This window comes from Trichechus manatus, unplaced genomic scaffold, assembly GCF_000243295.1.
Source record: "Trichechus manatus latirostris isolate Lorelei unplaced genomic scaffold, TriManLat1.0 scaffold00014, whole genome shotgun sequence".
Classification (NCBI taxonomy): domain Eukaryota; kingdom Metazoa; phylum Chordata; class Mammalia; order Sirenia; family Trichechidae; genus Trichechus; species Trichechus manatus.
This window is the reverse complement of record NW_004443950.1, coordinates 1,783,275-1,797,581: the sequence shown is the minus strand read 5'-3', so window position 1 is coordinate 1,797,581 and position 14,307 is coordinate 1,783,275. Positions and strand designations below refer to the sequence as shown.

Genomic DNA, 14,307 nt, shown 5'->3' with positions numbered 1-14,307 from the left:
AAGGTGGGGGGGGCAGTGCGCCTTCATCACTCTTCACTCTTCCCTTTCTCCCCACAGACAAGCTGTGGTTCTGCTGCTTGTCCCCCAACCACAAGGTGCTGCAGTATGGGGATGTGGAGGAGGGCGCGAGTCCACCGCCCACCGAGAGCCTGCCTGAGCAGCGTAAGGGGCAGGGGCAGGGCAGAAGTCAGACATCTGTCTCCCAAATGACCCTTACCCCGGGGCCACCTGGGTCCTAGTGGTCAGCACAGCCTTCTTCCTGCAGTCCCTGTGGCCAACATCCGGGCGCTCCTGACAGGCAGGGACTGCCCTCACGTCCGGGAGAAAGGCTCCGGGAAGCAGAACAAGGTGAGTGCAGTGGGGGTCAGAGCTCCTTCCTGTCTGCCCCTGCCCTACCTGCTCCTTGCTAGTGCTCCTGCCCCCTGCTTCCCCAGGACCTCTGTGAGTTAGCTTTCTCAGTCAGCTATGACCATGGGGAGCAGGAGGCACACCTCAACTTCATCGCCCCCTCCAAGCGGGAGGTGAGTGCTGGGCCAGGCCGAACCGAGTTGGGCAGGGAGGCAGACGGGCAGGGGCAGGCCCTCAGAGCTGGCCCTGTCCCCAGTTCCACCTGTGGACAGATGGGCTGAGTGCCCTGCTGGGCAGCCCCATGGGCAGTGAGCAGACACGGCTGGATCTCGAGCTGCTGCTGACCATGGAGACCAAGCTGCGGTTGTTGGAGCTGGAGAACGTGCCCATCCCTGAGCAGCCGCCCCCCGTGCCCCCACCCCCCACCAACTTCAACTTCTGCTACGACTGCAGCATCATTGAACCTTGACGGGGCCTCGGAGTATGGGAAGTGGAGAAGCACAGACACCCCTACCCAGCAGAGATTGCAGCAGAAATAAAGCTGGCTTGGCTCTTGAGTCTGTGTGTCGAGCCAGCTCTGAACCTTGTGGGCCAAGCCTGCCTTAGTGACAGCCAGTCTTCTCTTTCTGCCTTCACACTTAGCTGGTGAATGAGATGGGACATCAGGCCAGGGCCACAGGGCCACAGCTTGGGGTACAACCTGGCAGTGACAGCTGGTGTTTTGCGGGGCAGTGGGAAGAGGCTAGTCTTGGCTGAGAGTCAACCCAGAGTGCACCGGCTTTGAGGCCACACGGGGCACCTGTAGGGCTCTCGGCCGGTCAGGAGGAAGACGGTGCCTCTGGTGTTTTCTCCACACTGTTCTGGGCTGGGCCTCTTCAGCTGAGCTGGGGGAGGTGCCCTTCAGTCTGAGAACTTAGGACAAGGAGGTAAGATATGGAATTTTTAATCTTGTTTGGGTTTACAACAAAGACTGACTTGGCTGCTAAAGCTCAGTGCTTGCAGGGGATAAGGTGGGGCGCAGGCCTCAGGTTTGAGAAGAGGGCAGGGCAAGAGGCAGAGAGTCTGTTCCTCCCCAGCACCAGATTCAGCCCACTTGGAGGCCTGGCCAAGTAAAGCAGGAGCTGTCCTTTCTAGGGGCCACTGGCAGCAGCATGTAGCTGGAAAGACGCCGCTCCTGGCTGTGGAGTAGACTGGGGCAGGAAGCCCCCTGGCCTGCCCTGGATTGGTCCCACCCCTAGTCCTAGAAAAGGGGTTTACAGCTTGGGAAAGGGGCTCTGGGGTATGCAGCAGAGGGGGGCAGCGAGCACTGCATCAGATTCCAGATCAAGAGGCCAGGGCTGGGAACTCTGCAGGGGTTAAGGGGTTCAAACTTTGGGGCTGGCTGCTGACCTGGCCTCACAGCGTTAGGGTCAGGTCAGCCCCTCCCACGAAGCGGGACTGGATGCAGGTCACCTGGGGCAGTTGGGCTTGGAAGTGCCTGATGGCAGCCATGCTGATGCCAGGACACATGGCTACATCCAAGACCCGGAGTTGCTTGCACGCCTGCCCAATGGTGTCCAGGGTTCTGCAGGGAGGCCACTGGGTGAGTGCCTGCCTAGAGTGGGCCCAGCGCAGCCCTGCCCTGGGCTCCCTCTGCTCAGCATCAGTGGGTGGACACTTACTGCTCGGTGAGCTGACTGCAGCTGGACAGGTTGAGGTGCTGCAGCCTCGGCCAGGAGCTGGCTGCCTGGGCCCAGCCCTCATCACTGAGGAGGCTACAGTGACTCAGCACCAAGTGCTCCAGGCTGGGGCAGCCCCTGGCCACAGCCACTAGGCCTGTGTCTGTGAATGCTGGCAACAGGCTCAGTGACAATCTCCTTAGCTGGGGGAACTGCAGCACCTGCAAGGATGGGGGCATGGGGTGGCTGCAGCATGGCTCTGAGCCCGGGGCCTGTTCCCACATCCCCAGCCAGGGGAGTGGCCGTGGGCAGCAGGAGCCAATGAGAAAGGAAATCCCCATTTTTCTACGCAAAAAGTAGATGGGCCCAGGCGCCTGGCTCCAGTCCCAGGGTCCTCAGCCTGTCCAGGCCTCAGCCCCACACCTTGGCCAGGCTGGCATCAGTCAGCTTGCTGCAGGCTGTGAGGTCCAGCTCCTGTAAGGTCCGCAGCATGAGCAGGGAGGGTCCCTGTGGCTTGGGAGAGAGCTCCTTGGGGCCCATGGCCTGATGCTCCAGCTCTAGACGTGGCTATGGGAAGAAGGAGCCCGTTTCTCAGGTTCCTCCTGAGTATGGCCTCTAAGTGCTCCTAGGGAGGGGCTTGGGAGGGGCAGGGGGGCAGCTGAGCCCAGGGGCCGCCCCCCCGCCCCCATGACCTCGAGAGTCCCGCACCTGGATCCCCTGCGCAGGTGCCTCACTTGGCTCTCCCAGTCCCAGGAGCCCCCAGTCACGGAGCTCCTTGCACCATGCCAGGCGCAGAATGGAGAGGTGGGTGAGGTAGGTGCAGATGGCCTGCACACTCCGGTTGGTGAGGACCACACAGGAGGATAAGTCTAGCACCCTGAGGTTAGGGCCCAGTTCTGGGATCAGGGAGAGCACTGAGGCATCCTAGGAGGGAAGGGGAGGAGAAGTGATGGAGCGGTGGCTGTGCCTGTGCCGCCAGGGCCAGGAGTCACTAGGAAGGTTTCCCACCCCCACAGGCAATATAGAGCACTAACAAAAGAGTCCAAGGAGGGAAGCTGCATGGTCCCTGGAGGGCAAGGAAGGAATAGACAGGGCAAGGCCTGGCAGTGGGAGGCTGCTGGAGGACAAAGGTCTAGACCATTGCTGGAGCAGGAAGGATGTAGGCGGAAGTCTCTAGGGTCTTGCCCTGCCCTGCCCATGTTCCCAGCCCCTGCTGAAGGAGTGCTGAGGCAGCCTTCTGACATTGGACCAGGGGTAGACATCTGACCCAAGCTGAGCCAATCAGATATGTTCCCTAGAGAACTTGAACCAGAACTGCAGCTGAGAGAAGCCTGGTGGGAAAGGGAACATGGAGTGGGGGAGGGGGAGCGGCCCTTGTGGGGAAACAAGGTTGAGAGAATTTTTTTTAAGTTGGGAGAGTCCTGGTCCCACTGATAGGTTGAAGGGATAATCCACTAAAGAGGAAGAGACACATTGCCAAGACAGGAACACCACCCATAGGGACAGGCTGAGCTATTGAAGGGACTGGCTTCAGCCAGGAAATGACCCTGTTGTTCCCACATCACATTACCTCCCTCAGTCCTGCCAGCAGCTCCCTCTTTTGTGGAACCTCCGTGCCCTTCACCACAGGATTTGGTTCTATCACCCTTTTCACCAGCCCTCCCTGCCTCCAGAACACGGGCTCTCAAGGGGCTTCCCTCAGAGCCCCTCCCCGGTCACTGAGCACTTGGCATGTGAGGCCTTGTGCCAGCTTGTGACTGGGCCACCCTTTACCTGGGCCACAATGGGGGCTGCAGGGAGGAGAGCTGGCAGCAGCACTGTCTGTCTAGGCCCCCTTCCCCTTCCAGATGGTGTCCCAAGTCCCGTTCTCCCTACTATTCCTTGGACACAAACATGGTAGCTCCTCCCTGGCGACACACACTGAGGTCCCCTAGCCCCTGGCCCTGGCAAGGAAGGAATGGGGTGGTATGCTCACCTTGAGTGAGGAGCAGTAGGCCAGGCTGAGGGAGGCCAGTGGGGGTGGGGCTCTGCAGGCCGAGCCCAAGGCCTGGGCCAGTTCCCGCCCGCTCACCAGGCAGCACTCGGCCATGTCGAGGCTCCGCAGCTCCTGCAGGCCCCCTAGGGCCTTACATCCCGCGTCTGTCAGCCGCTGCAGCTTCCTCAGGCTCAGGCGCCGCAGGTGCTGCAGGCCAAGGCTCACGGCCAAGAGTGCCCCGTCAGCCAGTTCTGAGCAGCCGCTGAGGTCCAGAGAGGTAAGGCCTGGTTGCTGGCGGCAGAGGGCGGCCACAGACTCTGTGGACAGGTCCCGGCAGCTGTGCAGGCTCAGCTCCTGCAGCTGCAGCCCGGCCACCTGGCCCAGGGCCTGCAGGGCCTCAGGTAGCAGGCCAGTGCCGCTCAGGTCTAGGGCGCGCAGCCTACCAGCCCGCTCCTTCACAAATCGCAGCAGGTTTTGGAAGGAGAAGAGGGTGGGGCAGGAATCCTGGGGGCCCATGGAGCCTTGGGCTGGGCCGAACTCGAAGGTGAGGTGGCAGTAGGCCAAGGAGAGGCGCTCCAGGCTGGGGGCACAGCTGCTGAGCCGGTTAAAGCTGAGGTCGGCCAGGTCCCGCAAGCCAGCCAGGTTGAGCTCCTGGAGGCCGTGCAACACCTTCCGGACCCGCTGTGCCATCTCAGGCTGCGCCAGCAGCGTGCCTGAGGTGAAGAGGCTGTTGCAGCCACTAAGGTCAAGGGTACGCAGGGCCGGGCAGCCCAGGATCAGGGCCATGAAGGAGGCCTCTGTGGGGCTGCCCCCACTTAGGCACAAGCTCTGCAGGTGTGGGCCCAGGTGGTAGGCAACAGACTGCAGCACCTGGTGTGAAGCTGGCGAGCCATCCACATTGGTCAGGCTGATACAGGAGATTCCTCGGAGCCCCAGGCTCTTGATGGCTGGGAGGGAGGCTGAGGACACGGGGATGTTGTACCGCACATTTGTCTAAGGAGCAGCAGCGGGCCTGGGGTTAGCCCTGGCTTCAGAGGGAACTGGGCACTGGGTATGGTGGTTAGAGTGGCAGGCCAGGGATTGGGGGCAGGTCAGGGAAGGGCCCTTCGACAGTAGGTACCCACCTCGGTGTGAGGTGTTATGTGGTTGAGGGGGGTGTGGGTGGGAAGTGGGAGTTGGGAAGAAGTAGGGGCCCAAAGGGAGATGACTGTCTCAGGGGAGGACAGGAAGGTTAGTGATGGACAGGACTGGATGCCTAGGAAGGGGCAGGGACAGGGTTGAGAGTCGAGATGAGCACCGGGGTGGAAGGTATGACTTGGAGGAGGCCCAACAAAGCCCCCAGGGTTGGGAAGAGGATGAGAGAGCAAAGTATGCTGGACCTCAGCTTTCAGAAGGAGGCCCTGAGACCCATGAGACAGACAGTATTTACCACAACCCCTTGTGGCCCAAGCGCCAGGGGTTTGGGGGCAGGCAGTGAGGCCTGGGTCCCCTGGTAGCTTCCGAGTGTGTCTGAGCCACATAAATCTTTACACAAGTTTTGTGTGTAAGTGAAAGTGTGCATACATGCCTATGTGTGTGTGAACTAATACTCGCGGGGACTCCTGGCATTGGGCCTCGGATGCTTCAGACTTCGAGCGGTCCTTGTGAGCCCCACGGTGCATCTATGGAAGAGACATCTGTCTGTCCAGGTAAGAAAGGAGAAGCCTCCCACTTCTGTCAGCAGGAGCTACTAAAACAAATCTCAGGATTCCAGGGAAGGTGAGCACTCAGTAAGCAGGTGGGAGCTGGTAGGTGAGCTCAGGGCTAAGTCCTTGTGGGAATAAACTGCTTATGTAGGAGTTTGGGGAGCCCCCAGCTGAGAGGAGGTTTTCACAGAACCTTCCCTGATCTTGTGCCAGAGGGAGCCAAAGGCAAGTTGGTACAATTTGTGTTGGGGAGGGAGAGGAAAAGAGCTTGGCTTCTAAAGCCCTAGCCCTGTTTCTCTACCCCTAGCAGATGCCTGGGTTGCAGGGAAGTGGTACTCAAAGAAGACTCTCATTTTAATGTATCAAAATGATCCCAATTCAGCAAACAAGCTCCCTAGAAAACCTATCCTGATGTTCCCCGCTTGGACACCACAGAACATCATCAAAGGGAATGAGAAAGGTCAAAATGACATGCAATCTGTGCTCCTGCCAAGATACTTATCAACAGGATTCTCCCAGGAAGGCAGATGGAACTCATTCTACAGGTGTGAAGAAGCCAGTCCAGCTTCTGCTGGAGAGAAGCAGCCAACCATGCCTGTCCTCATGGGAGGGAGAGGGTGGCAAGACGGGGGGGCCATCCCCTGGCCTCTTCCATAGGAGTCAGGGGTCACTGGGCTCCCTTTCCAGATCCCATTTCAGGAAGGGGGCACTGTGGGTGAGGAGCATGCTCCGTGGATCCCCTCATGGGCAGTGGGTCGGGGAGGGGAAGATAGTGGGCAGCGAGGACTCCCAAGGGTCTGGGTCCATCTCTCAGATTTGAGGAGAGATGGGGAAGATCCCAGTGTGTGAGGTGAGGAGGGAGATGGAAAAGATCAGAGAGGAAAGGTTTGAGATAGAAAAGGCAAAACATGCCTCCAGCCACCTTAAAGCCTGCTTGACAGATGATTCAACTTGATGAACAGAGTAAACCGCGGTGGGGGAGTGGGAAGGGGGGCTGGTTGCTGAGGCAGCGGGCCTCGTCCTGCCGCCCCCACCAGTCACATGCCACAGCAGAGCCCTGCACAGAGTGCCTGCGAGGCCCTGCAGGCACCAACCCCAGCAGCAGGCGCCATCTTCCTTCTGTCTCCTGCCTGGCCCTTGGCACTAGAAATGCTCTCCCCTCTCTCTGCCTCCCTATGGACAAGACAGATACAGACAAGGCACTGGCAGTCACCTCCAGTCCCACATCTAGGGCTAGATGGTGGCAGCAAAAGTGGCAGAGCCTGGCCTGAAGAACTTCCAGCTCTTGAGGGGGTTTGAGACCACCTCTCCCCTGCTCTCTCTAGCCCCCTTTTGTTCTTTTCTTGGTAGAGAGTGGGCAGCCTCTAAGACATCACCCAGGGGGTTTACCTGTTCCTGAGTTAGCTGTACTCAGGCTGCAAGAGCCCAGGAGCAGCCGTGTAGGGATAGTTATCATCTGGGGGGCAGAGCAGCAAGCAGAAACAGCAGGGCTCCTGGATTCTGGTCTTTGGCCCCAGTGTAGGCAACACCCCCTTCCTGGGCCCTAGATGCTTCTAGAGGCCCAAATGAGGATGGCAAGGACACCTGCTCCAGCTTCAGCTGCCTCATCCACAGAGAGGCCAGCTAGCCCCTGGTCTCCTCCTTTCCCAGTGCTGGCATCTTACAGTGAATGCAAAATCATTTGGATGATTTAGCCCTGAACCTGCTAAAACTCACACATACCCCTTGACTGTGAGAGGCCAGGGCTTTGTCATACCTAGTGAAGCCCCAAGCTGAGACTGCAGGAAAAAAGAACCATCTGAAAGAGAAAATGGCCCCCATCTGCCCAGTTGTTATTAGGTGCCATTGAGTTGATTTCAACTCATAGCGACCCCATGTGACAGAGTAGAACTTCCCCATAGGGTTTCCTAGACTATAATCTTTATGGGAACAGATCACCAATTCTTTTCTCCCATGCAGCCTCTGGTGGGTTTGAACCACAGACCTTACAGTTAGCAGCTAAGCACTTAATCATTGAGCCACCTGGGCTCCTTGTCTGCCTGGTACAAGAATTCAAAGCTAGCATGCCTGCTATCCTCCAGAAGGCTGCCAGGGGCTTTAGCCTCTAGAGAGGAGTTAGGCTTGGGGCCTTTACAAACACCCTAGGCAGGAGAAGAAGCCAGAGGGCACAGCTGGCTGGCCTGGGTTCTTGTCTCACAATGACCAACCCAGCAGCAGGCAACCAGGGCTCCCCTGACCCCCAACCCCAAACAGGGAGAGCCTGAGTGTGTGTGTGTGTGTGTGTGTGTGTGTGTGTGTAAGGAGGGGTGCTGCCTTTGTCTGCCTTCTTATTTGAGGAAAATTGGGATTAAGTGAACTGTGGGGACAGGTCAGAGGAGTAAGAAGTTACCATCCCCAATGTGCCTCACAGACTTCAAATGCAGCACCCTAACCCCTTTTGGCTTGTGCATATCTCCCTCTAGTTCACACAAACTCTTTGGGAGTCATGTTTCCCTTAACCTTGCACCCCCACGGCCCAGGACAGTGTCAGGCACAGAGCAGGCAGCATAAACATCTGAATGAGATGGGCTTCCTTCAGCGTCGCCCGCAGCCGCTCCATGTGTCCCTGGTAATTTTCCACCCTCCTTCTGCCCTGTGACTATTCCAAACCTCTCTGAGTGAAGCCTTGGTCTCCATCTCTTCTCACTCTCAGTGGACAACTTGGCCTCGAAGTTCACAGAGCAAGAGGCCAGCAGGCAGGAACTTCCTCAGCAAACATCTCCACATTTCCAGCCTACCTTCTGATTCCTCAATAGAGGCAACATCCTCCCGTCTAAGACCAAGCCTTGTATGTTGGAGCGTGTCTCTGCCACCACCCTGGAACCTTGCATCCATCTTTCCTGACCTCTTTCCTACCTCTACGCACCACTCCTCGAGTGACTCACTCCCCTCAGCATGTAAACACATTTGGCTTTTCTCTCAATTAAAATCTCTTTGTCTTAGGTTAATGGGGGAGAAGGTTAATGGGGGAGAACAACTCAGAAAGGGACGGTGAGAATGGTTGCACAACTCGAAGAATGTAATCAATGTCACTGAATTGGACATGTAGAAAGTGCTGGCGTATGTTCTGCTGTATATATTCTCAACAATAGCAAAAATAAAATAAGCTATTAGAAAAACAAACCCTTTGTCAAGTCCACCTCTACCTCTCATTACTTCCTGTTTATTTCCTTCCTTTCACAATGAAACATCTCACAAGTGAGGTCACTCTCTATACTTCCTTTCTTCCTTCATTCACTCCTCAACCCACCTGCCCTCATTCACTCCTCAACCCACCTGGCTTTTGTTGCCAGGTGCCAAACGTCGATGAAGCCACTGGGGACCTCTCTGAATGTCAAATATAACGGGCATTATTTGTTTTCCATTTTGCTTGACTCTGTGGGATTTGACACTGTTAGTCATCCACTTGACCCTTTAACTACTCTGTGCTTTTGACCTCTGTGCTCTCCTCTTCTGGAATCTCCTCAGCCCCTCTGGAGGTTTCTCCTCCCTTCCATGCCCTCAGACGGGCATCCTCACCTGGGGCATTCTCTGTGGCTGGCTGTTCCTGTGGCTCTTCATGCTTTTCCTGGGGGAGCTTATTCAGATTTGTGGTCTCAACTTCTACCCATTCTTTAATAACACCCAAATCTATATTTATTATCAGACGCTTCTCTTGAATATCTGACCCAGAAATCCAACTACCAACTGGACCTCACCATCTAGATGCTTCCCACTTCAAATTTTCAACATATCCCAAATCAACTTCCTCTAGAGAGTAAAAGATCAATGACATTGGATGGGTACCTCAGCAAGAGACCCTATTTATATATACACATTTAATACATGACAAAAGAGGAATTCCAACCTGGGGGGAAGGGAATGATTATACATAACAGTGTTTGGGCTATCTGAAGAATAATCAATTTAGCTCCTTACCTCACAACATAAATCCAAATAACTTTTACTAATAAAAATTAATTTGAAAAATTAAACCATGAAACAGAAGGAAAATATGAGTGTATATTTATCAAATCTCTGAAAAGGCAAGGGACTACTAAGTTTAAAAAACAATGGAAGAAATAAGAAAGAAAAAGATGTTCAGAATCAATAACATAAAAGTTAACTTCTGTATCTCATAAATACAGACTTACCCATCAAATTAAAAGGTAAACATACTAGGAATATACTTCAATACATATGCCAAGAATTAATATCTTTAATGTATAATAAGTCCATACAAATTGATATGAAAAGTACAAAGACCCCAATAGTGGATAAAGAACATGAACAAACAAAAGAGCGAAAAACAAATGGACAGCTAATGAGAAAAACTTCAACTTCAGCAACAACCAAAGAAAGAAAAATGAAAACAATGAGCTATCATTGCTTGCCTTTCAAACTACCAAAGGTGTCTGCATTCAGCTCCTAGCTGGGCTGTCTTCCTACACTCAGTCAGTCCCTCTCCAGTCCACTCTGCACTGCGGAGTTCTGAAACACGAATCACACTGTGTCACTCCCTTGCTACAAATCCTGTAAAGGCTCCACAGTGGCCACTGGGAGAAAGCCCAAGCATTGCCATCTGGCACACGGGCCAGTTTGCAGTCTAAACTTCTCCAGTTCATCTCCTATCACTTTTCCCTCGTACATCTAAGTTCCTCTCCTATGGAACTTCTTGTGTGGTCACTTGCAGAATGATTCCACATCTTGGTGCCTTCACCTGTGCTGTTACGAGTCCTGGAAGACCAACCTTCACCCACATCCTATCCCTTCAGGCAGCCTTCCCTGATCCTGCATTTCCTTTGACATCCTTCTTCATGTTCCCACTGTACCCTTTCATTCTGGTGTAAGAGCTCTGAGCACATGATACTGTGATCATTCGCATACTTGTCTTCTACTTCACTGGACTCTGAGCTCCTTGGGAGAGGGAAATATATGTCTTATTTATCCAGGTAGTCCTAGCACCATACCCAGAGCTGAGCAGGTACTAAGTAAGTGTTGGCTGAACAAATGAATGAATGGGTGGATGGATGATGTACGTGCAGGACCATGAACAAGCTGAAGTGAGAGAGAATCGAGAACAGGCCAGGTGAGGGTGGGCACCTTACCTCCCGAAGGGCATTCTGGGCTGCACAGTACCAAGCCCGACTCACGAGGGAGGCCTCTTTCTGATCTGACAGAGGCAGGAAGCTCAGAATATATGTGAGCATCTGAGGGAAAAAGACAGGGCATTGGGGGCTGTTAGCATCGGGGGCCTTTGGAGCCTACTAAAGCTGATAGCATTGTGGGTCTGGGCAAACTAGAGCACTGGCTTCCAGTTCTTGGATCCTAAGCTGAACAGAGTATGCACTTCTCTCCAGCTCTCAGGTAGCTTTACTGTGAACAAACCTTTCCTGAGTTCAGCCTGGGTGCAGGTCTGCACAACTGATAAAAATCAAACATCCTGCCCAGTTTGGTAGAAAAAGCCTGGGCACTGAGGCCAGATAAACCTAGTTCAAATCCTTACTCTGTCAACTGATCTCTCTGAGCTTTGTTTTCCTTATTCGTAAAATGGCAATTGTAATGAGATTTAAATGGTTGCTATAAAAATTAAAAAATGTATTAAAGTGTCTTGAATAGTATCTAAAAAACCCAAACCAAACCCGCTGCCATTGAGTCGACTCTGACTTATAGCGACAGAGTAGAACTGCCCCATAGAATTTCCAAGGAGTGGCTGGTAGATTCAAACTGCCAACCTTTTGGTTAGCAGCTGAGCTCTTAACCACTATGCCACCAGGGCTCCAATGATAACATTAGTATCTAGAACACAGCAAATACCCAGTTAATATTGTTTAGTTCCTCTAAACCTTTCTCCTTTCACAATCTAGGTGGGTGATCCATCACAGCTATAACAAGAGAAGTTAACTCAGATTCTTCCCATGTCCCAGTCAGATGTCCCAGCCCCTCCTCTGATCCTCAGGAAGCCATACTGCTTCCTTCTGGCCTCACAGATTAGGTTCTGGGACACTGTTCTTTTCCCATCTTCTTTACTGCCAACTTGCCTTCTTAGCTGGTTGTTAAGATATAATCCCAGCAAGAGCCTGCCTGGGAGGCTCAGGCCCTTGTTTAACCTATACTATATGAGGCTGCAAGATGGTGATGTTGCAGGCTGGGAAGGGAGTTGCCTGTGAGGCCAGGAATGATTTGATACTAACTATTCTTTTCTTCTGGAATCTTCCCTCCTTGGCTCCTGTGACATTGTATTTTCTAGAGCTCTACCTAGCACTCCAATTGCCCTGTTTCTGGATTCTTCTGTGGCTCTCAGGGCTCAGATCTCGGTCTTTTGATCTTTTGTTCACTTCTTAGGCTAATAAAATCACTTGTATGGTTTCAACAGTTATTCTAAAGAAATAACCAACAATTCAAAATCCCCATATTGTCCGACCATTCAGTGCTAGTCCAGAATGCCAACTGTCCACTGGATCCTTCATCATCACCTTAATCTCAACACATCCAAATCTAAATAAATAATCTGCTCCCAGTCCAAAACAGTTCCTTTTCCCAACTTTCACCTCCAATGCCAACACACTGCACCCCACCTGAAAATCCTGACAAGAGTTTGGGCTCTTCATGCTCTTCTGTCCTTTACTCTCAGACACAGGTGTAAAGCATAGCCTTTAGGTCAGGCTAACTTAGACGCCTTCAAATCCCAGCTCCACTACTACCTAGCTATGTTTTCTGTGACCTTGGGAAAGATACTTGACCTCTCTGAGCCTCATTTTGCACATTTGAGTAACAGGGATATTAGAACTCTAGAGTAGTCTTACGGGGATTAAACCAGATAATATATATACAAAGTGCTTGACACCTAGTAGATGTTCCATAAATGGTTGCTATTGCTTAGCCACCTTAGCCCAGATCTTCATCAACCCACTACTGGATTCCTTCCATAATCCTCACCTGAACTCCCTGACTCCAGGCTCATCCATGCTAAATCATTTTGCACACCTGTCACAAGATTAATTTCATAAAACACAGTTTTGAGCCCCAGCACACCTCTAATGAAAACCTTCAGGGTTCCCTAGTATCCGCAGTACGAAATTTCCACTCCTGGATTGGAATTTCCAGGCGTCCACCCTTAACTGGATCCAATGACCCCAAACCATGTCCTACAAACACAGCATGTCTATTGCCTTTTGCTTATGTGGGCCTCTGCCCTTCCTTAAGCCTGACCTCATCAGCCCATTCTAATTTCTCCTTCTCTTCTCTGATCCTGCACACACAGGAGGTGCTCAGGCAATACTTACTGGATCGAATTAAGGATGGACAAGGACCAAGTCCTCTATTTTCACCAAAGGTTTGCTCATACAAGGGGTGGGGAGATAAAGCAGATCATTACTGAGAGAACAAAGACTGAGGGGAATACCCTTAGGGGCTGGGGAGGCTAGGCAAGGGGAAGAGAGCATCGATGGGGACTGGGACTGTCCAAGCCTCCATCTCCAGCGGGAGGTAGGGCAGCATGTCTGAGCTGAGGTAAGATAGTGGCCAGTCTGTCTCCTGAGGCTGAGCAGCCAACACGAGGAGCAAAGGAAGACAGCAGGCCTGTCCTCACTGAGGGGAAGGAGCACCACACCTTGAGCTGAGATGGGGGGTGGCCTTTCTAAAGGGGCCAGAGGAGGCAGCAATAAGGATGGAGAGGCCATCCCATGAACCCATCCCAAGGAGTCACAAAAGATATGACTGGTCATCCCTGGGGCCTATTGGTAATAGAGCAGCTATCCTCTGGTGGCAAGGGGAAAAGGGATGTCATCCCAGGGGGCTGAACAAGGTGACAGCAGGCCTCTTCTTTCTACAGGTAGGGAGCACCATTCCAAGACTGATGGGAAAGGGTAGTCTGTTTCTCTTGGAAAGGGGGAGAGGGCTACCAAACCTCATGGCAAAAGGGATGGAGAGGTCATTTCAAGAGGTCACTGGGACAAAACCTGTTACCTCTCCCGCCTAAGGGAGTGGAGCGGTCTTGCCTCAGGCTAACGGATCAGACATCCCATGGGGCCAAAGGAGTAGGGAACAGGACTGTCCTTACTGAAGGAACTCAGCGACCATACCTGGAATTGACAGGGAGGGGGCAGTCTGTCTCCCACCGCCGGGAGGTGGGGACAGCTATCTCTCGGGGCAGAGGGAATGGAGCGATCATTCTAAGCAGTCAATGGGGATAAGATCGGTTACCCTTCGGGGTCGATGGGATGGAGCGGACATCTTCTAGAAGTGAGGGGGAGGGAGCGGCCATCTCAAAGGAAGACGGGTAGCCAGAGGGTCTGGCCTCGCTAGGGTGACAGAGCAGCCATCTCCTGTGGCCGACAGGGAAGAACAGGATGGTCTCCCAAGCTATGGGGACCAGTTCCCTAAAGGTGGGGCCATTACCCAGAGCTTGCAGGTCCTGGGATCCGCCAGGCCGGTCGTTTCCGCCAGGCGGGCGGGACCAGGCGAACTGTCTGACAGCCCCTCCCCACGGCCCGGGACCCCGAGGGCGGGGCCTGTCCCGCGCTAGGCCTGAGGGCGGCCTCCTCTCACCTCCAGGGGCAGCGACTCCGCCATCACATCCCTGCCGCCTCCGCCCCCGCGCAAGGCTTTTTGGGAAATGTAG

At 53.6% G+C, this 14,307-nt stretch overlaps 2 protein-coding genes across 2 annotated transcripts in view; one reads left to right on the top strand and one right to left on the bottom strand.

Annotated features, from left to right (window-relative positions):
• Positions 1-1,487, top strand: part of ELMO3 (engulfment and cell motility 3) — a 2,841-nt gene extending 1,354 nt beyond the window's left edge. The window contains exons 6-9 of the mRNA XM_023726834.1: positions 58-162; positions 266-348; positions 435-521; positions 605-1,487. Coding sequence (XP_023582602.1) covers positions 58-162; positions 266-348; positions 435-521; positions 605-817 — 488 coding nt within the window. The 3' untranslated portion in view covers positions 818-1,487. The remainder of the gene's footprint in view (positions 1-57; positions 163-265; positions 349-434; positions 522-604) is intronic.
• A 213-nt stretch (positions 1,488-1,700) lies between these two features.
• On the bottom strand, positions 1,701-14,258 carry LOC101361495 (Leucine-rich repeat-containing protein 29). Its single transcript, XM_004371499.2, has 6 exons — positions 14,235-14,258; positions 10,793-10,894; positions 3,982-4,272; positions 2,430-2,573; positions 2,010-2,227; positions 1,701-1,912 (listed from the first exon to the last, which is right to left on the bottom strand). Exons 1-6 carry the CDS (start codon positions 14,256-14,258, stop codon positions 1,744-1,746), a joined length of 948 nt encoding a protein of 315 aa, XP_004371556.1. The 3' UTR covers positions 1,701-1,743.
• Positions 14,259-14,307: the final 49 nt, after the last annotated feature.

Excerpts from the sequence above, each read along its gene's own strand:
- LOC101361495 (XM_004371499.2), bottom strand. The coding sequence starts at position 14,258 with ATGGCGGAGTCGCTGCCCCTGGAG. Across the intron at positions 10,895-14,234 it reads CGGAGTCGCTGCCCCTGGAG|ATGCTCACATATATTCTGAG; the intron begins GTGAGAGGAGGC and ends TTTTTCCCTCAG. Across the intron at positions 4,273-10,792 it reads CCCAGAATGCCCTTCGGGAG|CAACCAGGCCTTACCTCTCT; the intron begins GTAAGGTGCCCA and ends CTCTGCCGCCAG.